General features: G+C 44.5%; 1 protein-coding gene across 2 annotated transcripts; it reads left to right on the forward strand.

Moving 5' to 3' along the window:
* The first annotated feature begins 446 nt into the window (after positions 1 to 446).
* KRTDAP (keratinocyte differentiation associated protein) lies at positions 447 to 3484 on the forward strand. 2 transcript variants are annotated; one of them, XM_006184400.3, is made up of 6 exons: positions 455 to 587; positions 1924 to 1962; positions 2059 to 2100; positions 2261 to 2305; positions 2989 to 3036; positions 3318 to 3484. In XM_006184400.3, the coding sequence occupies exons 1-6, from the start codon at positions 501 to 503 to the stop codon at positions 3354 to 3356; spliced, it is 300 nt and encodes a 99-aa protein (XP_006184462.1). In that variant the 5' UTR covers positions 455 to 500; the 3' UTR covers positions 3357 to 3484. The 2 variants fall into 2 exon arrangements, with proteins under 2 accessions (XP_032344051.1, XP_006184462.1); XM_032488160.1 differs by lacking the exon at positions 2059 to 2100 and having other exon boundaries at positions 447 to 587.
* The last annotated feature ends 21511 nt before the right edge of the window (positions 3485 to 24995 follow it).

Below are 24995 nucleotides of genomic sequence, written 5' to 3' on the forward strand. Positions count from 1 at the left end.
CAGTTCGGCCAGAAGGAGAGGTGCACTGCAAAGGGAGGAAAAGACAAAAGAGTTAGAAGAGTAGGTTGAGGCCAGGGCATGGAAGGCCTTCAATGCCAGTCTAAGGAGTTTAGGCAGAATCAGGTAGGGTGGAAAAAAGCCTGAATTATAAGAAAGGAACGAAAAGGTATAAGAAAAAGAGACAAAGACAATAGGAGAGGTTGCTTGGGTGTCACTGCCAATCCCTTGGAGGGACAGGTCCAACCTGTCTCCATCGCAGCTCCATTTGCATGAAGAACCCATCGCTGGCTCACCTCCCCAGTCCCCGGGCAGGTGGGAATTGAGAAATCCAAGGTAAGTAGGGAACAGTCCCTACCTCCCCATCCCAGAGCCCCAGGGGTGGTGATAGGATCTGGGGCTGAGTCAGTGGGGTGGGGACCCCACTTCTGCTCAGTATGCCTCCTTGGAATATAAAAGGCAAGCAGCAAGGCCTGGCCTCAGAGCACCCCAAGCCTGACACCATGAAGATCCCAGTCCTCCCCGCTGTGGTGCTCCTCTCTCTCCTGGCGCTCCACTCCGCTCAGGGCGCGGCCCTGGGGAGTTCGGAGGTGAGCACGGCACCTGGGTTCTCTTTCTCTTATACCTACTAGCTCACTTACTCCTCGATTTCTTTACCTTCCATCAGTTACGGGAAAAGTGGGGGTACTGCCAGGGGCAGAATGAGAAGCTGGGGCTCTGAGGAAGGAAGGAAAGAAAGAAGGAGACAAAGCATTCCTGGGAAGACACATAGGGACGGAGATGCTTACGTTGCTGAAAGGGATGGTGAGGTGTAGGGCAGAGCCTGGACACCCTGGGAGGAGACGGGGGCTGAGGCTGAGGGTCTGGGTTCAGCCCCACCTTTGTTTTGTTTGTATCCCTGGGAATGGCCCCCAGGTGGCTGGAAGCGCCCTGCTATCTCTGGAACCTGGGCCAGAGTAAGAATCCTTAGGAGCCAGTCTCCAGCCAAGAAAAATCCTGAGGTCCCCCTCTCCCCTCCTTACCCCACCGTGGGGGGAGAGTGTCCATGCTGCATTTAAAAGTCTGTAAGAAGCATCACAGACTCAGCTGCTTAGGATCCAAGCAAGAGATGTCAGTGAGCCAGAGGGCGGGCGGGGCCTCTGGGGAGGGGGCGTGAACTTGCTGGGTCTAAAATGGGGACACTCTACTGATGGCTGCTAAGTGGGAAAATGTACCCCGTGTGGCCGGAGTTTAAAACTTTTTAAGAGAAACTGGAAATCCGAATTATGAATTCTTGCTGATCAAAAATGTTTAGTTCAAATGGAAAATCAAGCAAGCCAAGTTACTATGAGATCGAAACATTTGGGTCTCACATGCAGGTAATCCTTTTGCAACCTTTGTTGTGAGAAGGAAGAAAAAAGGGGGCAACGAAGCAGAGCAGTTGAGGTTGGGAGGGGACAGGATGGGGTGCGCTGAGGCCTAGGGGCTTACCAGACGGAGGAGGGAAATGGATACTCGGACGCTGGTGGCAATAAAGTCACAAAGCAAACCAATCTCCATCAATTAAAGGCAGCGGGGCTCCCACCTGCATGTAAATCTCCCCGACCCAGCTCCACGGGCCGAGTGTGGGTGTCTCAGAAACACCCCAAGTCAATGGCAGAACAACACCAGCTCGTTTTTCATGGGAGGAGTCCTTTCTCCCCATGCCTTCTTCCCCCTGCCTACCATGGACGCCGGCCCGGGTTTGACTTCCCTGTCTCGCACGTGCCACCCTCCATTCCCTTCTCGTGGTCCGCACATCTGCCCACCAGCTGCCTTCCCAGGACAGGCCCCATGGTGGAGAACAGGGCTGGCCTGTGGAGGGAGGCGGAGCTGGCAGAGAGGGTTTGGGGCGAGGGACTTGCCATCATGTGATCATCTGGCCCCTTTCTCCCCCTCACTTTCCAGGAAGAATCCACCATTGGTAATTACGCGTCGGGACCTGAGGTAAACCCCCTGTCTTCCCACCATCTGACTAGGAGTTTGTCCCCTATCTCTTCATGCTGCTTAGTAACTTGCTTAACACTCCGCTCCTTTGCCTAGGCCTTTAACACCCAGTTCCTGAACATCGACAAGTTACGAGCCGTAAGTGCAATTCTCTAGTACGGCCCCACGAGCATCCTCATCCTAGAGGCCGCTAAGGCCTGGGTAGAGAGCTTGCAGTGATGCCTCCTCTTTCCCAGAGGCCGGGGCCAAGCTCTGCCCTTCCCCGGAGCTGACGCTCCTCTGCTGTCTCTCTGCACAGGCTTTCAAGCCCGAAGAGTTCCTGAACTGGCACGCCCTCTTTGAGGTGAGTGCTTGGCTGCCCTCTCCTTCCTTGATAGTTTGCCTGTCTTTCCCGGGTGGTGGTAACACACTGTAATTTAGCCCTTTCGGTTCTCTCCTGAGTTCTCGGAGGGAGTGACTGCCCTGCGTGGATGCTGCCCAGCTGTGGAAAGCTTTCCCGGGGAGCTGTCATGGCCGCATCTTATTTTCCTAACGTGGCAGAGGGGCAGCTGGCCTGCAAAGACAATCCCTGAAAAGGAAGAACTTAATTGGTCAAGTTTATCCAAATCCTCTCATCCTCTAGAAAGAAATTGAGGTCCTAAGTGGGGTGGCTTACCCCAACATAGAAGGCGAAGTCAGTGGCAGCGCTGGAATTCGAGCCACAGTGCATGACCCTGCATGTATTTGCTATGTGCCCTCGTGCAAATGTCTTCAGGTCTCTGAGCCTCAGTTTCCTCATCTGTGATATGGGGATGATGACAGTACCGATGTCAAAAGGTTGCTGTGAAGACCAAATGAAACGACGCCTAGAAAGCAATTAGTCTAAGGCAAGCACAGAATAAGGGCTCAGGAAACGTTAGTTCTTACTGTAATTATAAAACAGTAACAGCGTCGCCACTACAGAGAGCTCATTCCACAAGTGCTTACTGGTCCGTGCTCACCTGACCTGTATGAGAGAACCACTCTTGTTCTCTTTTTCTGTTTCAGTCCATCAAAAGGAAACTTCCTTTCCTCAACTGGGATGCCTTTCCGAAGGTAAGAGGTGGTGGGCATCAGGAGAGTAGGGAGGTTGGGGGTGAGGGCAAAACAGAGGATCTGGGAGGGAGAGTGGGGAAAGGGAAAGGGGCGGGGGTGGGGGGAGCTTTCTTCTGATCAAACCCAAGGGAAACAAGGGAAACCTTACCTACTATATTCAGCAACTTAGATGGGGCAGAGATTCCTTTCCATCACTGCCCCGCCCTCTCCTGGGCTTCCTTGGAACTGCAGCTCCCCACACCCGAGGGTCTCCAATCTGACCGTACCCCCTCTCCCTCCAGCTGAAAGGACTGAGAAGTGCCACTCCTGATGCCCAGTGACCATCCCCTTCAAGACCCAGCGCTGTCGATACCCAGTGAAAGAGGGGGCTAGTGTGGGATCTGATCACCATCCTATAATCACTCTTCGCTGGCTCAATAACAACAATAAAATGTTTTCCAAACAAACAGCTCCTGTATCTGCTTCTCTGTTCTTATCTGACTAGGCTCAGAAGGGAATTACAATGGAGTGGGCCCCAAGGCTGGCAGGTGGAAACCTTGACTTCTGAGGGGGTAGTAAGCAGTGAGACAGGAGGAAGTGGGGAGGACGTAGCAAGGGGGCAAAAGACCCCTTGTGTCTTAGCTCCTCGGTACTGGCTGCCCTCCTTGAGGAGCACGAAGCTGGGGCTGCTTGGTTAAGATCCCCAAGGAATCAGACCCAAACAGCTGGAAACCTCCCTCCCCGACCTGCCTTCTGAGAACCTGATTCCTCTGGTGGTGGCAGCTCAGTATAACAGAGCTGTCTGTAATCCAAACCTGAGGACCCAACTTAAATCATTAGAGCCCATCTAAGATCGTTTCGTTTTTTTATTGAATTAGGTAGGTTATAAATAAAGGAAACTAGTGGTGTGACCCTGGGCCTTTCTAAACCTCCTTTCTTCATCTGTGAAATGAGTATGGAAATAAACAAGAATGATAATAACTACCCCGAGGTGTTGTTATGAAGGACAATTGAGGTAAGTATGTCAAGTTCTTTGCACAGGGCTGGGTATACAGTAGGTACCCAACAATTGCTTCTTTTCTCCACTCCCACTGCAAAGGCCCAGATTCATTATTCACTTACTCACTCACCATTCCATCCATCCATCCATCCATCCATCCATCCGTTTACTGCAAAGGTCTTGAAACACGGAATGGTTCATTTCAGTTCCTGCGGATGAACTCCGTATGGAATCTCTGTACCCCCTGGGCCTGCTCTGTGTACTTACAATGTTGAATAAGTTGGGATTATTTCTGGTTTCTCTTGAAAACCAGGAAAATGGGAGAACAGTGGACCTGCAACTGGCTTAAAGCTGCCCTTTTTACACAGAACATGGTCTCCAGATTGGTAACGTTCCACCTGACAAGTTTCACTTATTAACCTTGCTTTTTTGGTCCTTATGAGCAACTGAATTTGCAAACTGTGGCCTGTAGCTTGCTGAGGAAGTAGACTACGAAGGGAAATAAACATGTGGCTGGACTAACAATTAAACTGACATGGGACAGATTAATAGGAGAAAAGCATACAATTTTTTTTAAAGTATACACAGGTGTCTTCAGAAGGAAAATGGAGCCTTGCTGAAGAATGTACATTTAAAGCTAGTCTAGGTTGTTGCCATAACCCAGCTTGTCAGCCGTATAGGGATCCCACAACTTTTTCCTGAGATAATGATGCTTTTTATTTCCTCCTGAGACTTAGGATGGGAGGGAGTGGAGAGGGAAGGGAGGGTTAGGGCCAAAACTGGGCCTTGATGAGGGGTGACCAGGAAGACTGAGTCCTCCTTCTTGCTGGGATTTCCCAGGTGGCATTTTGCTGTTGCCAAAAGCAACGTGGTGAGATTTCCAGATGAACACTGACTGAAGTTTATGTCCTAACAGGGCTTGTTTTAAAGGAAGGCAGCATAAAAATACAGATACATAAATTGCATTTTGCTGAATTAATATTTCTTTAAGGAAACTCATTAGTTTTCTTTGCAACATTAAAAAAAGAAGAAGAAGAAGAAGAAGAAAAGAAAATGAAACCCTGAAGAAGCAGTTAGGTCCAAAAGCTTATAGTATACAGATTTTTCCAGAAAGAACAATAGTTGTGGGGATGTGACAAAGCAAAGGGGCTTGAACTAGGGGTCATACCTCGTGGGACAGTGACTAGGAAGTATGTGAGGGAAACTGATGGAAGATAAGGGTTATTTTGGTAGGTTTGTTTGTACGGACTGGAGTCAACTCCCAGTCTCTGAAGATAAGAATGTTCTCTCTTCCTGGTACCAGGAGGGCATCCTTCTCAAGGAAAAATTTACAACCTGCTTTCAGGTCGAAAGAGGGAGGTCAGAGGCCCCTTTGTATCTGCTGTTTCATAAATGTCTTCAGCTCAAAATACTCAATATGTCAAAGCAGAATATTTTGGGGTGACACGTTCTGAACCCCTTCACTTGGTTCCTGCTTTCAGAGAGCTTAAAGTCTAGATGAATAAGACATGTAAATGTTGCTTTTACCTGTCCTTCTGGTTAACTGGCAATGACAGACACACAACACACACCAATAAGCAGCAACTTGTGAGTGGGATCATCAACAGAAAAGAAAAAAGATGGAAACTAGTCAAATGCCACAATCAATTAAAATATTTAACAAGGACTGAATGCTTATAAACTGGGTGACAGGAAATGGAGTCGAGGACGAAGGAGGGAAGTCCTTTAGCTACATTTATTGAGTGGCTAGGTTTTAGGGGAGGCTACGAGTCATGACACAGACGTCAAGAGTATCTCTGAAATAAAGCAGTTCTCAAAGTGTAGCCCTGGGATCAGCAGCATTTGTATCATGTAGGAATTTACAAAAAGCACAGATTCTTGGGCACCACCCCAGAGCTACTAAATCAGAAACTGGGGGTGGGGCCCAGCAGTCCACGTTTAAACAAGTTCTCTATGTGGCTTCTAATGGCTTGAGAACCACTGAGAAAGGAAAGCCAGAGAATGATTAATACAAAATTCAGGATGGTAGTCACCTTGTAGGTGGAGAGAATATCATGTATAGGAAAGGAGCACATGGAGGAGGAGGGAAGTGACAGAAGCCTTCTATTATTAATGTTTTTATTTTTTCCTTAAATATATTGGAGGGGAGGGAAAAATATCTTTGCCTTCTACCTTTCTAGGTTAGAGATTGTTCCATATTTCAACGTATATCTCTACATCCTGTTTAAAGAGAGGCATAATGTAACAAAAGACAGATTAACAAAAGAAAAGCATACGAATTTATTTAGCATAAGTTTTATGTGACATGGGAGCCTTCACAAGTCAAAGGAGACCTGAAGCAGCTAAACCTGTATGTTTTCACGCTCGGTTTGATGAAGAGTGGGAAGTCATGGGAAAATATGATAGGAAAAAGGGGTATGAGGTCGGTGTGGGAACCTGGGGAAACTCAGCAAGGCGTGTTCACTCAGATTCCTCTTGGGGGGTCCCTCCATGTTGGAGACAAGGATTATCCTTTCCTCTGGGTACAGGCAGGGCACTTCTCACATGAGGGCCTTATGACCTCCATCAAGGGAAGGTCAGGGAGTCCTCCTTGCATCTATTTTATCGAATTCCTTCAAGTTGAAATGTGGTGCTAAGGTTGTGTATTCTGGGATAGTTGCAGTGCCTGCCGTAGTGCGTCCTGAACCCCTCCAATATATTCATTTTATACACACTTATGTACGCACTATTCCACAATGATATGTTATTAAAACAAGAAAATGTCTCTGAATAATTTGTGAGTGCTGAGGGAATACAGAGTAAAGAAACAACTGGAGTCTAGGAAGACTGGAATCTAAAGGAAAAAAAAAAAGTGTAGACGTGCTTGTGTAACGACTGGCAGACGTACTCCAGATCAAATGAAGCTGACAAAAATGCACCAGCAGGGGCCAGATAATTCAGAGGTTTCAAAGCACAGGAGACAAGACACCTGTTCTCTCTGGGGAACGTGCAGGATGAGGAAGAAGCCAAGAAGTCTCCCTTCACTGTATACTTCGTAAAAGCAACAAATGCAGTGGACTCTATGCCACTCATTAAATAGGATGTAGAGATACATGGTGAAATATGGAACAGTCTCTAAGATAAAGTAAAATGAAAAAAGAAAGTGATAAAGCAGTGTGAACAATACGTTAAAAAAAAAAAGAAAGAGAGAGAGAGATGCTACAAATATGTGCTCTTCTATACATGAAGTGTTTCTAGAAGAAAACTTGAGAAGTAACAGTGATCACCTCTGGGGACTGATGTAATTTTACTGTATGCCCTTTTGGACTTTACACTATTACATATTCAAAAGAATAATTTAAAAAACCAAAATGCAAAATAAAACAAATAAATACACCAAACCCCCCTGCATTTTAAGGTATCAGGGCCTGGCCCAAGAAGCGGCCCAGAGCTGGTACTTCTCACTAAGTGAATGAAAGGGATTTCCCATACATTTACCACACCCTTTTGCCACCCAAAGTGTGGTCCTTCGACCAGCAGTATTAGCATCACTGGGGCGAATGAGAAAGCAGAATCTCAGCCCATCCCGGAGACAATAAATTGGAATATGCATTTTAACAAGACCATATGGGGTGGCAGCATACGACTCATAAACACAGTGAAGTTTGAGAAGCACTGCCCGAGGCATTACGTTAAGTGCTGATCAGAAGCTTCAGGGAGATTCTGATCTAGCTGAAGACAGAGAAAGTTCTGGATAACACTAGAAACGATGCTCTTAAATTCAGCAAGAGGGAGAAATTCCATCTGAGTCAGGGTAAAACACACAAACAAGAAACCCAACAAACTGGGGGAAGTAACTTTTGGCCTGGGCATTGAAGAACTCAAAATGGAACCAGAAAAGAACAACAAACTCATTGGTTACCTTTAGAGGCTGCTGGGAACCAATTCACTCTTTTGAAAGCTGCTAAATAAAGGGAAGGGACCAAACATTTATTCTCTTTTCTGTCTGAATTATACCTCAGAGCAAGCAAATAATTTTTCTTTATACAAATATTTGAAGCTGATAAATGAAGAAGGGATAATAGAATTATAATACTACCATTTTGCAAAATTTAATAAATTAATGGAGCTAGGCTGGCACCAAGGCCTGCTAAAACCATCAGGTGAACCACTGGCAGGGACCTTCAGAGTGCTGGGTCAGGCTGACAATCTGCAGACCCGCGGATTTATCCAACACTCTTAGAAAGATGAGGAGAGCTGCCGCTGCAGATCTGATTCAAGACAAGGGAAAGGTCACCACCTCTGAAGTATTCTCACCAACAATCACCCCCAAATCTGATTAAACCTCTAGAATCTAAATCTAACCACCAATTTGCAGGGGGAAAAAAAAGTACAGAGGAACCTGGTAAAGGATTCCAGGGAGAAGAAATTAGCAACCCCTCTTTGACACTTCCCATGGGAAATTCTCGATGACTAATAACCCAGTTTCTTCAACAAGAACATCATAAGAAAAAAACAGAAGGTGGGAAAGAAAGAGTTTAAAGATAAAGACAAATTTAAGAAGCATATCATTTAGATGCAATGTATAGATCTTACCTGTGTCCTGATTTGAATAAATTAACTTTAAAAAAAATTATGAGATGATGAAGAAAATTTGAACAGGCAGGTTGACATTAAGGAATCTTTTTTAAGATGTGAAAATGGTATTGTAGTTATGTTTTTCAAAAAAAGTCTATATCTTAGAGATACACGATGACAAATTTAGAGATGAAATGATAAACTGGGATTTGCTTCAAAATAACCTAGTGAGGTGAGTAAATTGGGCTATCTATAGGAAAGAGGGTTGGTAATTACTAAAGCTAAGTGACTAAATACCTGAGGGTTCATTACACCAGCTTTTTAGGTTTGTCTTCTATTTTGAAATTTTCCATAATAAAAGTTTTTAAAAAATATTTTTTAAAAAGCGTACTCTCGTACTTGGGAGCAAAGGAGAGGACAGAGGAGGGTCCCCTCAGTGGGCAGGGCATTAACACATAACTGGTAGTGCCGGATACCGGCTTGGGGACTGTAGTTCAGCTTGGCTATGGAGTGGGTGCTGAAGGCTGGAAACGCAGGTTGGGTCAGATGTCGGAGGGCCCTGAATGCATGTAAGGCTGAGAAATTTCCACTCCACCCTGTGGTCAGTGAAGAGATTCCTGCAGGTGGTAACAACCACGGTCACAAAGGCAACAACAGCCACTCTTATTTGGTTCTTATCACAGGCCAGGCTTTTTGCCAAGTGCGTTGCATGTATTAGCTCAGTCCATCCACAAAACAACGCTGTTAGGTTGGCATCATTATCGCTATCTCACAAATGAAGAAACTGAATCTCAGAGAGCTGAAGTAATTTGTTTAGACTCACTCAGCCCAAACAAATTAAAAAAAACAAACTAAAGAAAGCCTAAACACAAAGCTACAGAAACAATAAAAAGATCGTGGTTTCTGGGTTTGGGGAGAGGGAGGGAGGGAGAAATGAATAGATGGAGCACAAGGGATATTTAGGGCGATGAAATTATTCTGTATGATACTGTAGCGGTGGCTACATGTCATTATGCATTTGTCAAAGCCCATAGAATGTACAACATCAAGACTGAGCATTAATGTAAACTATGGACTGTGGTTGATAATAATGTGTCCATGTTGGTTCATCGATTGTACCAAATATGCCACACTGATGAGGGATGTTGAGGGGAGGGGAGTATATATGTGTGGGTGGGGAGGGCTATGTGCAAACTCTCTGTATTTTCTACTCAGTTCTGCTGTGAACCTGAAACTGCTCTAAAAATAAAGTCTATTAATAAATACATATAAATATTATGCTGTTTTTCTGAATTTTGCATTTGTCAACTTTTTAAAAGTTGCCATTTTTGTGATTTCTTTCCTCATTGTAAATAAATAGTCACTTTTGTACCTAAAAAAAAAAAAAATCCTAAGCAAACTTAGAAAAAGCCAGGATTAAACTGGCATGGACCTACGACATTACCCCCACCTTCATAGGAGTCCTACAACTTTTGTTTGCTTTCTAAACTGGGGTTTCATGTCAAATTTTGCTGGACAAAATGCTTCCATTTCATAAAATAAAAAAAGAAGTTTAGAAATCACTGCTGAGAATGATGGGCAGCTGCCAAAGTCACTGGAGTCACTATAGCCTGGTGGTTAGAACACAAGTTTTAACATCAGTCAGACATGGTTTCAAATTCTGTTCCGTCCACTTTACTAGCAATGTGATCTCTGAGTGGCCACTCCATCCTGGCCACGGTTTCATCATCTGTAAAGTGAGAACAACACTGATGCTTCATAGGAGTTAAGAAGGTTGAGTCTAAAAAAATGTAACATTGTGACAAATGCAAGTTGCAAAATGAAACCTCTGGTGTGAAACTATTAACATAAAGTCTAAAAATACGCAAGGCGATACTATATGTTTGTGGCTACATCTACTACATCTACGCAGTAAAAGCGTAAACACTGGTGGGCAGAATTTTCACCACCTTCAGGATTGTGTTACCTCTGGGAATGGACGAGAACAGGATTAAGAAAGGTACAATCAGGGCTTCAGCTCTATCTGTAATGCTTAGCTCTTAAAACAAGTCTGAAGCAAATAAGTCAAATTTTTAAGCTGACTAAAGCCAGGGAATGTGTACCCCAGGCTTTGTTAGTATGGTTTCTCATATGTTTATGCATGTTTGAGATACTTCAAAATAAAATATTTTAAAGCAACAATAAAGACACTTGAATTTCAACCTGCCCAGAGCCGTTCAGCCTCGAAGGAATTCTGTGGCCGACACTCCTCACGCTGCCTCCTAAGCCCAGCGGCTCCTGAGAGCCTGGCTGGCTTCGTTACAACCCCCCGCGACAACGGCGCTGTGGAGGCAGCCCAAGAACTTTCGACAGATGAAATGGCCTCAGATGCTTCTGAGAAGTGAACACACAGGCCACCCTTGAGGATTCCCCTCCTATAAGACCTCCCACTGCGTTTCCTGACACCCAACAGATGAACCTACTACATTTCCCAGTGTTCCTCCCTTAAACCAGTGACAACCCAAACAAACAAAAGACCAAAAGACAGGCTCCCCCCATCGTCTCCCACTAACAGAATCCTCCTGTTCCTTATATAAACCTGAGTCTCCCAGACCGGTGACCGGAGGTAATGCTCCTCAGTGCCCCCTCCTGTAGCTGACCCCTTTGGCGCCTACCCTCCTAACAGACTCTCCATCACACATGGATACCTAGTCACCTCCCAGAAACCCTGAGAGCTCCTTTTTTTAAATGTCAAATCAGATCGTACCATCTTTCCATTCTCGACCCTCCAGTGATTTCCCATTACTTTCAGGATAAACCTGACAGACTTTACAGGCCTCTTCTCCTGTCTCCCTGAATTCCCTGCTCACTGTGGTCCAGCCACCCAGCCTCTTTGGGGCTCCTCCTCAGACAGGCCAAGCTCGCTCCGCCTCCTGCATGACTCATCCCCCTGCCCCTTCCCTCGCTCCCTCACTTCATTCAGCTCTCTTGAGATGACACCTCCTCCGTGAGACCTTCCCAGTCTGACCACCTTACCTAAAGAATCACCTGCCTTTTTGATCTTCTAATTCTGCTTTATTTTTTGTTATCACTTTTATCACCACCCGAAACATCTCTACTAAATTGTTATCTTTATAGGACGCAAGAGCTGCCCTCTCCAGTGCAGCCATCCACTGTCCACATGTGGTTCTGGAGTGCTTGAAATGTGCCTAGTCATAACTGAGATACGGGGCAACTGTGACACACATAGACTGAATTTTAAAAGCATTAAAAAAAAAGAAAAGAGAATACAAATATCTCGCTAATATTTTTATATTAACTGTTGAAATATATTTGGTTACATTTGGTTATATTTGGTTACAGGAAGTATATTAAATTTAAAATGAATTTTATCTGTTTCTTCTTACTTTTTCAAGACTTGGAAAATTTTAAATTACCTATGTGGCTCACATTCTATTTCTTACATATAGCTGGTCTAGAAGAAGGTCAGTCTTAAGAAGATGAGAACTGTTTTGTTTCCCACTGTATCCCTAGCACAAGTGCCTGGCACACACACAGTAGGCATGCAATAAACACTTGTGAATTGAACGAAGGACCAGCCCCCATCTATGCCTAAGCCTACATCTGATCATGCACAACCAGGTCTCCTTCAGAGACTGCCAAACAATAACTTTCCTTCACACGTTCCTTCTGAGAGCCCCCTCTCCAAGGTACTACACAATACTGGCCCTACAGTGATGACCACAACATCGCCCACAGGTAAACCTCCCTTCATACTATTCTTTCACTCCCTCTCCAATAGGCAAGGAACTTTACCTTAAAATCCCCCAGCGCATCTCACCTGATGCCCTGCATTCCTGATATCATGTGTGGTCATGGGGTCACTGTTACAGTCTCAACCAGAAATCCTCCCCTCCCATGACAAACCTCCCTCCCTACACACAGCACCCCTCATCATTCATTCCCAGGGCAGCCTCAGTGGAGGCTGACCCAAAGGAAAGATCCCTCAAGACTTCCAATTATTGGGGGGAGGGTATAGCTCAAGTGGTAGAGTGCATGCTTAGTATGCATGAGGTCTTGGGTTCAATCCCCAGTAACTCCCCTAAGAATAAATAAATAAATAAACCTAATTACCCCCCACCCCAACAAAAATTTAAAAAAAAAAGAGAGATTTCCAATTATCACAGTTCTTCCTTACAGCTTATTCTCAGGATAGCCCTCCTCACTAATTCCTACCAGAATGTCTGTGGCTCCTCCCTTATGGAAGCAAGAGCCAGGAAAACTAACTGTTGACTCCTTAAATTATCTCCAAATCAGATTATTCAGCGACACAGGGACAGGCTGACTAGATTGAGAAACCAACGTCTCACTCACTGTACAGCTTAAAAGTTGTGTCCCATTACCAGGCCACCTTGTTATTTCTTGCACATCAAATTGCACAATCATTTTGTCTTGGATATATTTTTGTATAATTCATTCAGTGTAAACCTTCAAGTAATGGTGCCGTTTTTGTAACACATTTTACTTTGGCCTTGATTCATTTCTCAATATGCCTCAAAGAAACCTCCCAAGGTTTCTTCTGATCTCAGAAAAGCTGTCCCTAGCTTGCTCTGTGCAAAGACCCTGCCCAGGAATAAACCTTCCTCCCCTTGAGGCCCAGACTTGCAGTTCTTTTTTTGTTGTTATTGTCCTTAACCATGTGTGTATGCTTTTTTTAACTGAAGTATAGTCAGTTTACAATGTTGTCTCAATTTCTGGTGTACAGCACAGTGCTTCAGTCATACCTGAATATACATATATTCATTTTCATATTCCTTTTCACCTTAAGCTACTACAAGATACTGAACATATTTCTCTGTGCTATACAGTATAAACTTATTTATCTATTTTATATATACCAGTCAGTATCTGCAAATCTCGAACTCCCAATTTATCCCTTCCCATCCCCCTCCCCCTGGCAACCATAAGCCTGTATTCTATGTCTGTGAGTCTGTTTCTGTTTTATATATAAGTTCATTTGTCTTTTTTTTTTTTTAGATTCCACATATGAGTGATGTCATATGGTATTTTTCTTTCTCTTTCTGGCTTACTTCACTTAGAATGACACTCTCTAGGGCCATCCGTGTTGCTACAAATGGCATTATTTTATCATTTTTCATGGCTGAGTAGTGTTTCATTGTATAAATATACCACAACTTCTTTATCCAGTCATCTGTCCATGGACATTTAGGTTGTTCCCATCAGACTTGCAGTTCTTATTATCCTCAGTGGAGAAGTCAATTTCCAGTTTCAAGCTTGGCTTCAAACACCAACGCTAACTCATTCTGGCTGCCCCAGCTCCATAGCCTGGGCAGGATGCCAAGCTTCAAGCTTTGGGAATCTCAGCCCTTCGGCTTTTTGCATGGACCGACATCACAGACCTCAAAGACTGCGCAGCCGCTTCCTTTCTTTCCAAACGCACTTCCGGTGGGAGCTACCCTGCGCGCATGCTCTGTGGTCTGGCGCCCCTTGCTCGGCTCTTCCCTATCCACTTCCGGTTAAGATGGAGGCTGGCCCTAGAGCGCACCGCTGACGCCTGAACGCACCTGTTTTGTTTGAGCATCTGCACCGGAAGGCATTTTCACGCCTCGCTCGAGGACCACCTCCCCGTTTCTCTTCAGGCAGGCTCTAAAGAGCACATGCGCACTGAGAGAGGTGCAGAAAAGGTGAGAAAAGTGAGACATAGTTTGAGGGACGTTGAGGCTCCGTCCTGAGGTGGGGGCTTGAGAATCCCCAAATTTTGAGGCAGTGCTGAGCTCTTCAGAGCCCAGAAGGTGGACTAGAGTGATGAAAGAGGAGTAGAAAACAAAGAAAAATTTCTCTCTTTTAAAATCATTTAAACGTTGAGATAATATACTTTAAACATGTTGGCTTAGGTGAAATACGTTATTAATGTTAATTTCATCTGTTTCTTTTTACTTCTAATGTGACTATTAAAAAATTGAAAATGGCTTACATTGTATTTCCATTGGACAGAGCTGGGTTGATAGAAAGATACATTGCAAAGCTCTTAGCCCAGTGACTGACACATAGTAATTCTCAAAACACATTTTTACAGATTGCTTCCCCTTAAAAAGTTTTCTGCTGGTTATGGAGGATGCAGCGGTGAAAAAAAAATAGAACTGCCCTGTGTGATTCTCAGCTCTAACTGGGAGACACACAATAGGTAAGTGAACCCAGAAAGAAGGCCCTTTCAGATCATGGTAAATACATGCTATGAAGGAAACAAAACAGGGGCAGCGGAACAGCGGGAACTGGCAGCGTCTCAGTTACTTAAGGTGTCAGAGAGGGTCTGTCTGAGCTGGTAGCACGTGATCTGAGACCTGGAATGACTAACAGAAGGAACTGGCCCTGAAAGGCCTGGGGGCAGGAGCTCCAGGCAGAGGGAACAGACTTCAGAAGCCTTGAAGTAGGAATGAGGCTTCTGTAATGGAGGAATGAAAAAGAACTCTTGTGCTCAGGGACACGGTAATAGGAAATGAGCCTGCAGAGGTGGAGGTGTGGTGACTGCAGGTCACAAGGGCCTAGTGGACTGTGGTCATGGATAGCTGAAGTGTGATGGGAAACTTTAGCAGCTGTCTGCACCCCATTCTTGCAGAGAATTAAGCCCTATCACTCTAAGGCATCCATTGCATGTCATGAATTAGGTCATCTCCTATTGTATTAGACAGAGAATGGTATTAGCCAGTATCATCCTTAGGGAAATTGAGAAAACATTCACTCATGCCATTCTCTGCAGGGCTTAATTCTCTCCCCAGACCCTGAAAAAGGCTGCATGAGGGGATATTTAGCAAGAGATGTGAAAAATCACTTTGGGATGGGATGGGGGCTGAAAGACAGGAATGGAAGATGGCGATCAGTGAGGAGTCCTCGGTGACTCAGATGAGAGATGGCAGTGCCCTCCGCTGGTGCTGCAGTAGCTGGTTAGTAAGATGCAAGCATATATCTTGGAAGCTGGAACCAACTGGACCCAATGGATTAGATAGACATGGAGAGGAAAAGAAGAGGGAGGGAGGAGCCAGGGATAACCACTGAGTTTTTGGTCTGAGCAGCTGGGTAGATGCCAGTGCCATGTATGTTGATTTGGATTCTGGTCCCAATTCTGCTGGATGACCCTGAGAAAAATAAGTGACTTACTCTCTGCTGGGCCTCAGTTTTCTCATCTGTAAAATGGGGGTTGCCATGGAGATTTGATGAGATCATGCATGAAAAGCACAGGTCTGGCACGCATTAAACGCTCAAATAGCTGTTATTATCATCGTGATCATTCCTGCGTGACTAGCATACTGAAGTAGATAAAAGCATGGGCTCTGAAACCAGTCAAACCTGGGTTGAGTCCCTGCATTGTTTATGTGACCTCGGCAAGGCAATTCACATCTCTGAGCTTCAGGTCCCTCTTCTGTAAAGGGGGTTAATGATAATATCCTCCCTCCAGACAATGTTGTGAGGATTCAGTGAGTCTTGACTATGATGTGCTTAGCACTCGGCATAGTGCATAGTAATTGCTCGATAAACAGGGCCTAAATGTTAGAGTAATTAGAATTTTCTTCTGTGTGTGCGTGTGTGTGTCTGGGGAGCAGAATTATTACTTACAATAAGTCTTTATATTTTTATTATGAAATAATATGTGTTCCTTGGGAAGATGCAGACAGTAAAGGATTTTGTAAAGCAGCTGATGAAAGCTGACCTACCACCCTTTCCCATAACTCCCTAAATAACCACTATGGACTGTTGCATAGCCCTTCTGAATTTCACAGACGCCCATTGTGTGCATGTGTGTTACGTCCTTCTTAGGGATGCAGTATAAGGTAGTGGCTGGGAGTTCAGGCTCCAGCGCAGCACAGGTTCTAGTCCTACCCCTGCCACTTTATTACTGTGAGGTATTGGGCAAGTTATTTAACAGTCAACCCAAGTCTCAATTTCCCTTTTTGTAAAAAGAAAAGTCATAACAGTACTGCTGGTAAAGAGTTGCTGAAACATTAATGGACCTGAGATTGTCATACTAAGTGAAGTAAACCAGAAAGAGAAAGAAAAATACCATATGATATCACTCATATGTGGAATCTAAAAAAAAAAAAAATGATGCAAAAGAACTTATTTACAAAACAGAAACAGAGTCACAGGCATAGGAAACTAGCTTATGGCTCCCAATGTGGGGAGAGGGTGAGGAGGGATAAATTGGGATTTCAGGATTTTCAGCTACTAATGACTATGCATAAAATAGATAAACAACAAGATCCTACTGCCGAGCACAGGGAACTATATTCAATACCTTGTAGAAACCTGTAATGAAAAAGAATATGAAAATGAATATATGTATGTATATGTATGACTGAAACATTATGCTGTACACCAGAAAATGACATTGCAAACTGACTATACTGCAATAAAATAAAAAAAACTTCATAATAGCCTATAATGAAAAAGAATATGAAAAAGAATATATATATGTATAACTGAATCACTATGCAGTACATCAGAAACTTAACATTGTAAATCGACTATACTTCAATTAAAAAAATAAAATAAAACTTCAAGAAGGGAAAAAAGGAGTTGCTGAATAATGTGTTCAGCACTGTGACTGCATATATGAAGATCTCAGGACACTTAGCTGCTTTTATTATATATACTTATTTTAACATAATGGGCATGCTGTTTTCTTTATGCTTTTCTGCAACTGTTTTTTCTTTCCTTTTTTTTTTTTTTTAACACTTTAGAAGGTTATAATTCCTATGTTTTTTTCCTTTATGCTCTTCTGCAATTTTCTTTGTTTTTTTTTTTTTTTACACTTTAAAAAGTTTCAAGTTTTTAAGTTTTCTCTTTTTCTATTAAGGCAAAATTGATATATACCAGTATGTAAATTTCAAGTGTATATCTTTATAATTTGACATCTGTGTACACTACAGAGTGATCACCAGCAAAGGTCTAGTTACCATCTATCACCGTACAATTGATCTTGCATCTGTTTTTGTAGCTTAGTAAGATGTCTTGAGCCTCTTCCCACACCAAAGGTCATCTTGATTTGAGGCAAGGTTAAGGACATGGACCCCTTGTCAACTCCTCATCCCTAAATTTCTGCTTCAGAGATGCCTAGCTGCACGTGAGCAACAGACACCACAGCTTCTGTTGTGTCTGGGTCTCCCAGGCTTTGGAGGCAGGTAGTAACCTTATCTCCCCAGGAGGTGGCAGGCAGACTACAAGAGAGGACAGCGAGTGGCACAAGGAAAGTGTGGGGCCCTTGCAGTCTTGCACTTCTGTGACCTGTGCCCTTGGGACTTCTGAGGTTGCATCTTGCATCTTGTTTCCCACAAGGTGGCCACATTCCCTCCTTCTGCTTTTCATTGGGGAGCCTCAAGCAGAGTTCAGACTGTCCCAAGACCGATCTTGTCTTAGATCCCGAGATCTTGATGCCAGTCTAGAGTATTTTGTAACTGGCTTTATGACTATAATAGTTTTTTTCTTTTCATCCCCTCCCTACTCCATTCTTTTTTTTTTTTTTTTTCTTTGAGAGTCTGCTGTTTATGATAGATGGTTATTTTCATCCCACCTCTCTCTCACCATACACAAAATGCTGCTCTTTCATTCTGGGACCTATTCCTTCTCCTTCTGGGATCTAAGCACCCTCCTAGTACCAACCTTTTCTCTATGCTTTACTAATTCAGTTTACTAAAACAGTTCTTCTTTTCTTCTTTTTCTGTTCTAAGCATGTCACAAGACTCAGACATCCTCTTTGCCCAAAGATCCTTGGATTATTTAACCACATCTGTACTCTGTACCTCTTTTTCGTCTTTATGAGAGAGCTCATCTTGGGTTCTTGAGGACCTTTTCCTTGAAAGGCGACAAACCTTTAAAGTCTTATTTGCAGAGGAAGTGATGGGAGGGGCCAGATAAATGACAGCAGCAGGGGATGAAAGGTCAGGAACAAGGTTGGTGATTTCTTTGGCAGAGGACAGTTCTTGGCAAGGATCATAACTGTATTAGGGCAATGATAATAATAATCTGTTTCCTATCTTGTCCATGGCTATTGTCAGGATCAAATGCGATAAGATTCTGAAACCACTCTGTAACTTGTAGAGCACTTTATAACCTGTTAGGTATTGTTAGTCAGCAAAATCACTCACATGCTACCCATGCTGTGCCAGGAAGGATACAAGATGGAAAGTCAAGAGACCTGGGTCTGCCACCAGCTTGTTGAGTGTGAGTAGCAAGTTTCCTTCTCCAACAAATTGACCCAGTCATTTGTTGAACACCCACCTGTGTCAAGAATGGTTCTGGGTACTGGGGACGCTTAGCTGAACAAAATAGACCAGTTATCTTGGAACCCACATTCAAGAGGGGAAAACGGGCAATAAACAAGTAAACAAATAACAATAACAAAGAAGAAGTACTTGAGGCCAATGATGGTAGATTGAATACCCATGTCTCCTTTGCCTCCCTCCTGAAATCACAGTGTATATGACAGTAAAGAGATCTTTTCGAAAGGCACTAGACGCATAAAGGCAGGGAGTGGAAAAGAGGATGCAATCGTGCCAAGATTTTGGAAGTTGGAAAGCAGATAAATAAGTGGTAACTGGTCATTGACTTGGCAGACCTATGAAAGTTGAATCCCAAGCCAGTAGTGAGAAAAGCCAAGACTCAACCAAGTTTCTACTGCAGAGCCCACAGAAGGCTCACCAGCTAGAGGCAACAGGTGCCTCTGGAAATGGGGGTGAAGGGCAAGCTGACATAAGGAAGATGGTTGAAAGTTTATTTGAAAAGAACCCCCAGATCTCTTCTGCAGTTTCCTGATGCAAAGCTACTCCCCTCTCATCCAGGAAAAGACTGGAGTTTTATTCTTGGAAGAGGAGAACACAAAGGATCTTTCAAATGTGGGCTACCAGATGCAGTTGGAGGAGGAAGCAACATAATGTAAATCAGAGATTAAAGGAATGCTGTATGTTGAGACCCTCCTCCCCTAGCTGTCTTTTCCATTTGACTCATAAATTTCTGGCAGTCCAACTTTCACCCTCAAGGCAGAAGATTAGAAGAGTCTTCTCTGGGAAATTTGACCAGTCCAAGAAGAAACTGACATTGTACTGACATTGGAGGTTCCCCAACTAGATGACCCGGCTGAATCACCCTACGGTGAAGCCTCATATGTGTGCTCACAGCTTCCATTCATGGTTCAGTACCTATAGAAGGTAGTCTCCAAGATGGCCCCAGTGATCCCACCTCCTTGTGTTCTCGTGTAACTCACTCTCCCTTTCAAAATGGACTCAGCAAAAATGATGAAAGGTCACTTTGAAGATTAGGTTTATAAAAAGACTATCTTCCATCTTGTCTTTCTTGCTTTCTTGCTTGCTTGCTCTGGTGGAAGCCAGCTGCCCTATGGAAAGGCCCACATGCTAAGGGACTGAGGGAGGCCTTCAGCCCATAGCCAGCAAGGAACTGAAGCCCTCAGTCCAAAAACCCTCAAGGAACTTAACTCTGCCAGCAACCACATTTTTATTGTGAATATTTTCAAGTGTGATTAAAAGCAGGGGAAATACAACAGTAGAACCTTGTCCATCATCTAGATTCAACATTTATGGAGATTTTGCCATATTCCATTCTTTTTTTTTTCTTTTCTGCCTTTAAATCAAACCCTAGACATCATGTCATATTATTTTTATTTACTTTTTTATATATCTCAAGAAAAGTCTCCTTCCTTCTCCGTAAGATGAGCAGAGAACCAAGTTTTACCAGATATCTGATGACAACTTCTGACATAAAGGATAGAGACCAATACCAAAAAAAGAAAACTGGGAGCAAGGAGATGAAAATTCCTCAAAGAAATCCAAGTGGATATCACAACCATGAAATAAGGTCAAGAATAAAAGAGAGTACTTGGATATGAAACGTGATAGCAAAAAGGAAAAATGAAACAGAAGGGCTGGAAGATAAACCTGAGGAAATCTCACAGAAAGTAGCACAAATGGCACGTGGGAAATAAGGGAAATTTCATGGGCCAGTCTAGGAGGTCCAGGATCCCCCAAATAATAGGAGTCCCAGAAAGAGAGAAAAGAGAAGACAAAGGGAAATAATCACAAAATGTTTTAAGAGAATTTCCCCAAATTTAAGGATATTATTGTGCAGATTGAAAGAGTCCAAGTGCCTTATGCAGAGGATGAAATTTTGGAATGCTTGTGAGAAAGTTGAAGGACCCTACAAGCCTCCAGTGAGAGAAAGATGGGCCATCATCAAGGAATCAGGAATCAGAAGGTCTTGGGAACTTTCAACAAGACTGGAAGCCAGGCAGCAGTATGGCAGTGCCTTGAAAATTCTGAAGAAAAATGATTTCCAATCTAGAATTCCACACCTAACCCTTATCAATTAATAAGCATGAAGGTAGAATAAAGACATTTTCTGACAAGCAGAGTCTCAAAACATTTACTTTCTAGAGAAGTTGTTAGAGGACATAAACCGAGAAAGAGATGCAAGAGCAGACAAGCAAAAAGCATTCTCAATTTAAAAACATCCAGGGGTCAGCTATACACCTGGCATAAACCACCACCAGTTCAGACTGGAGCAGAAAGTTCCAGGAGAGATCTCTTCAAGAAGATGGAATCTGTCTCCTCCTGTTAACTCTGAACGTCTTGAGAGGAGATAAGACAATTGGCAAAGAGTTTGGGTGGAATCAGTGATAAGTATGTGAAAAACTAAGAAAATGAAAAATAAGACAATTATTAATTCTGGGAGAGGGGAAAGTTGTGCAGGATATTAAAAAATCATAGTTTGCCGTAGAGCTCCATTCTTTACATAGTCACAGGACTGTAAACATTGAGTATTGTTCTGACACCATTAAGATGTAATTATATTATCATGATACAGAGTGGGAAGGGCGCACACGTACTTATGTATTAGAGAGAGCCACAGGGAGAAATTAACAGATAAAACCTGATAATTGAAAAAACGAGAAAGTAAAGTGAAATAAGTAAGTTCCGTACAGACATGAGGGATAAATATTTAGTTGAAAAGAGGTGAAAGTTTCCTACAGGAAGGGGTAAATGAGCTGATGGGGCAAGAGGGTGAGGGATGCTGTTTTTCACAGCAAACCATCTGACTCATTCAACCTCATGCATGTATCTCTTTTATAAAAATTGCAAGTAAGATGATACCGGAGAGTGATCAATGCAGGAAAGTCTGGCGGAGGGAGGCAATTTTGGACCGGACTGAGGAGAAAGCCCTGGGAGCAAATGAAATTTAAGTCACAGGCAGCCTGAAGGATGGGGACTCAGCCATGTGAAAATCTTGGGAAGGAGGGCCTCCAGGAAAGGGGAACGGCAAGTGCAGAGGATCTGCGGGCAAGAGCAAGGTGTCGAGAGCACAGAGGAAGAATGAAGTGAGAAGGATGGGGCGCGGGGGAAGAGAGAGATGAGCTTTGGCAGATGGACCAATGTCAGATCATGCAGAGCCTTGCTGGCCACGGGAGGGCCTCAAGATTTATTCTGAGAGCCTTGCATGAGAAGCACTGGGAGGCTTCTAGGCAGAAAAATAGAATTTTAAAAGATCACTGTGTATAAACATCTGCAGAGTGCTCGATGCTATTCTAAGTGTTTGTATGTACAATAATATTAAACTCACTTAATCCTCATAATAACATGAAGAAGTCTCTCCCTTTTTTTTAGTCTGAAAATTAAAGCACAGAGAAGTTGAGTTGCATAGTGTAAGAAGCCAAGATTCAGGCCCAGTTACTACAGCCCACTGACTCCGTGGAAACCCTTCTGGTTAGTCCAGCCTAGTCTAGACATGGTGATCCTCAACCCTCCAGGCTTCCCAAGAAGCTGGGAGCTGTAACCCAAAAAAAGTGCCCAAATGCACTGAAATTTTTAGACGCTCCTCAGGTGGCTCTGAAGTACAGCCAGGGATGAGAATCTTCCGGCTAGAGGCTTTCGAAGATTCGGCAGAGTTCCACGACTCTGTTGTCATGCCTCCATCTCTGTTCCAGGTGGCATGGGGTGGCTCCTGGTGACCTCCTCGGCCTCCTGCCCCTGCCTCTTCCCAGCCACCACTGCTTCCCAGCACCCAGCTCTCCCTCCGGGCTGCTCTCTACTCTGCCCTCGGCGCTCAGGTGTCTTGTGCCACCTCTGCATCCTTCCTTTCCTCGGAATCTCAGCAGTCAGTCATCTCCCTCCCCAGCATTCTATAGTGAACAAGTGCGGTTTGCATGAATCATGTTTCCTGCCCTCCTTTCTCTTCCACAACCAGGTAACCGATTGAGAGAGAGAGAGAGAGAGTTTTGAGAGGGAGTCTGTAGTCCATACCAGGGTCCAGGGGTCAGAAGACCGTCTTTATGAGGACTGACACACAGTCACTTGACATCTCTGAGCCTCAGTTTCCCTTGTTGTTAAGTGGGGGAAAGATTTGTGCTGTGCCTCCAATCACAAACCTCGAGGCCCCCTATGATCCGACCCTTGCCTGTCTCCCCACCATCACTCAGCCCCAGTCACCCTGGCTTTTCAGTTCCTTGTGCAGATTCAACTTGTTCAAGCCTTGCGCTTGCCTTGAACCCTTTGCTCGGACTCTTGTTTCCCGCCTCCATTCTTGGCTTGCATGATTCCTTCTTGTCATTCCGGACATTTGCATGTCCGGAATGGAGCAGCCTTCCCAAGCCACTCATCCATTGCTCAAGGTCATTGCCTGCCCCTGACTCTGTCTTACTGACAGCCCTTAGCACCACTCCAGAGTGTCTATTTGTCTCCCTGTCTGCCTCTCCCACTGGAACTTGGACGGCGTGAGAGCAGGGGTCTTGTGCTTGTTCGCAGCTGTGTCTGTAGCACCTAGAGCAGGACCTGACACGTAGTAGGCCTGCACAGAGCTTTGTGGATGAATGAATGCCTACATATGATGACCAATGTCTGCCATGGCACTTCAGAAATTCTAGACTGCTGTACACGAGTATGGGCTTTTTATTTAAAACATCTAGCTTTGGGAGCAGTATATTTACTTTCCTAACACTGTTTCCTTGAGGCCAGTGTAGCCTGGGCAACAGATGGCAGGGGACAATGTTTGGGGAGAGGGAGCCTGAGGTTAGACTAGAGCCGTGGCCAGCCCCTCCTTGGGTAAGCTGCTGGTGGACAGTTGACCGCAGCCGTTGTTGGCTCCCCACCTCCACCACCTCACATCTTCTGCCTCATCAGACGCTCAAAACTTTACCAAGTGGGTTACTGGACTACAGTGTCTGGGGGCTTAGAGATCTTTGGCCCAATTTCCTGGTTGAATGTGCAACTTGTAGATGAGAAATTGTCATTTGCTGTGATTAGAGAAAAAAATGAAAAGGAAAAAAATGGGGTAGAAGTATTTAACCACAGGAAGTAGAGAAAGCTGAAAAAAAGACAGGGAGGGAGGGAGAGAGAAGGAGAGAGAGCTAACAGAAACCTGGAGGGAAGGGGCAGGAAAGTTAAAGGGAGTGGAGTTGGAATCTCGGCCACGTGTTTGCCTTCAGCCCCTCTCTCCAGGCCCACCCATGCCTGCCTTCTCCGACCAGTGTCCCCCACAAAACCACACTGCATGGGAGCTCAGGCTGTGTCATCAGATGAGGATTTCTGAGGAAGGGGCACACCAGCATCTTTTCCAGAAAGGGGAAGTGAAATAGGCAATGCAGGGTTCTCATTTCCTGATGGTGGCCCCCCCCACCCCGGGGGCAGCCTCAGCCAGCTCCCTCCACCCCTGTTTCCTGGTAGCGGCTCTGGGCTGCTGTCTGTGTTACTCATTAACCAGGCACTAATATTTCTGTTTACCCATCTGTCATCCTGCAGGGGATTCAGAGGAGTCCCACAATCTAAGCAGCCACCCGGATCCTCTTGGGTCAGGCCCAGCCAGCCATATTTAGCTTGTGTTTATTCAGTGTCAAAAGTCCTGTGCCAGAGCCCTGAACTATATGTAGCCAGGGAGAGAGAAAGTTTTCTCAGGTCGGATGTGATCGCCTGCTGGTTGTGCCTGTGTGCTGGGAGGTGCCTCCAGCGATGTGCTTGAACTCGCTTAGAAGTGCGGTTTATTAGCATGGCTGGCCAAACCCATGTTCAGGGTCTTCACATGGATAGAAACTGACCCTGGAGGGGGATGTATGCTCCCGAAGTTGGCAGGTGCTGCAGATCAGGACCTGTGCTACCCTCTACCCTCAGCCCCCGAGCCTCCATCCCAAGAACTGGTTGTTAAACATTGCCGGCACACACTGGGGACATCTATTTATCAAATAGATGCATGGTAACTTGTAAGGCCCCCTCCTGGCTATTTGGTTCTTGGTCAGCCAGTTCTAATGAAAGAAGAAATAGCCCCCACTTTCAGGGAGCAACCGGCCTGATGAAAACCCTCCGTGTTTGCTCCTTACTTTATGGCTCTTAACTCTGCTGTGCATATTATCTCCTTGATCCTAACAACCATCTCC

Source organism: Camelus ferus, chromosome 9 (assembly GCF_009834535.1).
Source record: "Camelus ferus isolate YT-003-E chromosome 9, BCGSAC_Cfer_1.0, whole genome shotgun sequence".
Taxonomy (NCBI): Eukaryota; Metazoa; Chordata; class Mammalia; order Artiodactyla; family Camelidae; genus Camelus; species Camelus ferus.

Excerpts from the sequence above, each read along its gene's own strand:
- KRTDAP (XM_006184400.3), top strand. The coding sequence starts at position 501 with ATGAAGATCCCAGTCCTCCCCGCTGTGGTGCTCCTCTCTCTCCTGGCG. Across the intron at positions 2,101-2,260 it reads ACATCGACAAGTTACGAGCC|GCTTTCAAGCCCGAAGAGTT; the intron begins GTAAGTGCAATT and ends CTCTCTGCACAG. Across the intron at positions 2,306-2,988 it reads ACTGGCACGCCCTCTTTGAG|TCCATCAAAAGGAAACTTCC; the intron begins GTGAGTGCTTGG and ends TTTCTGTTTCAG.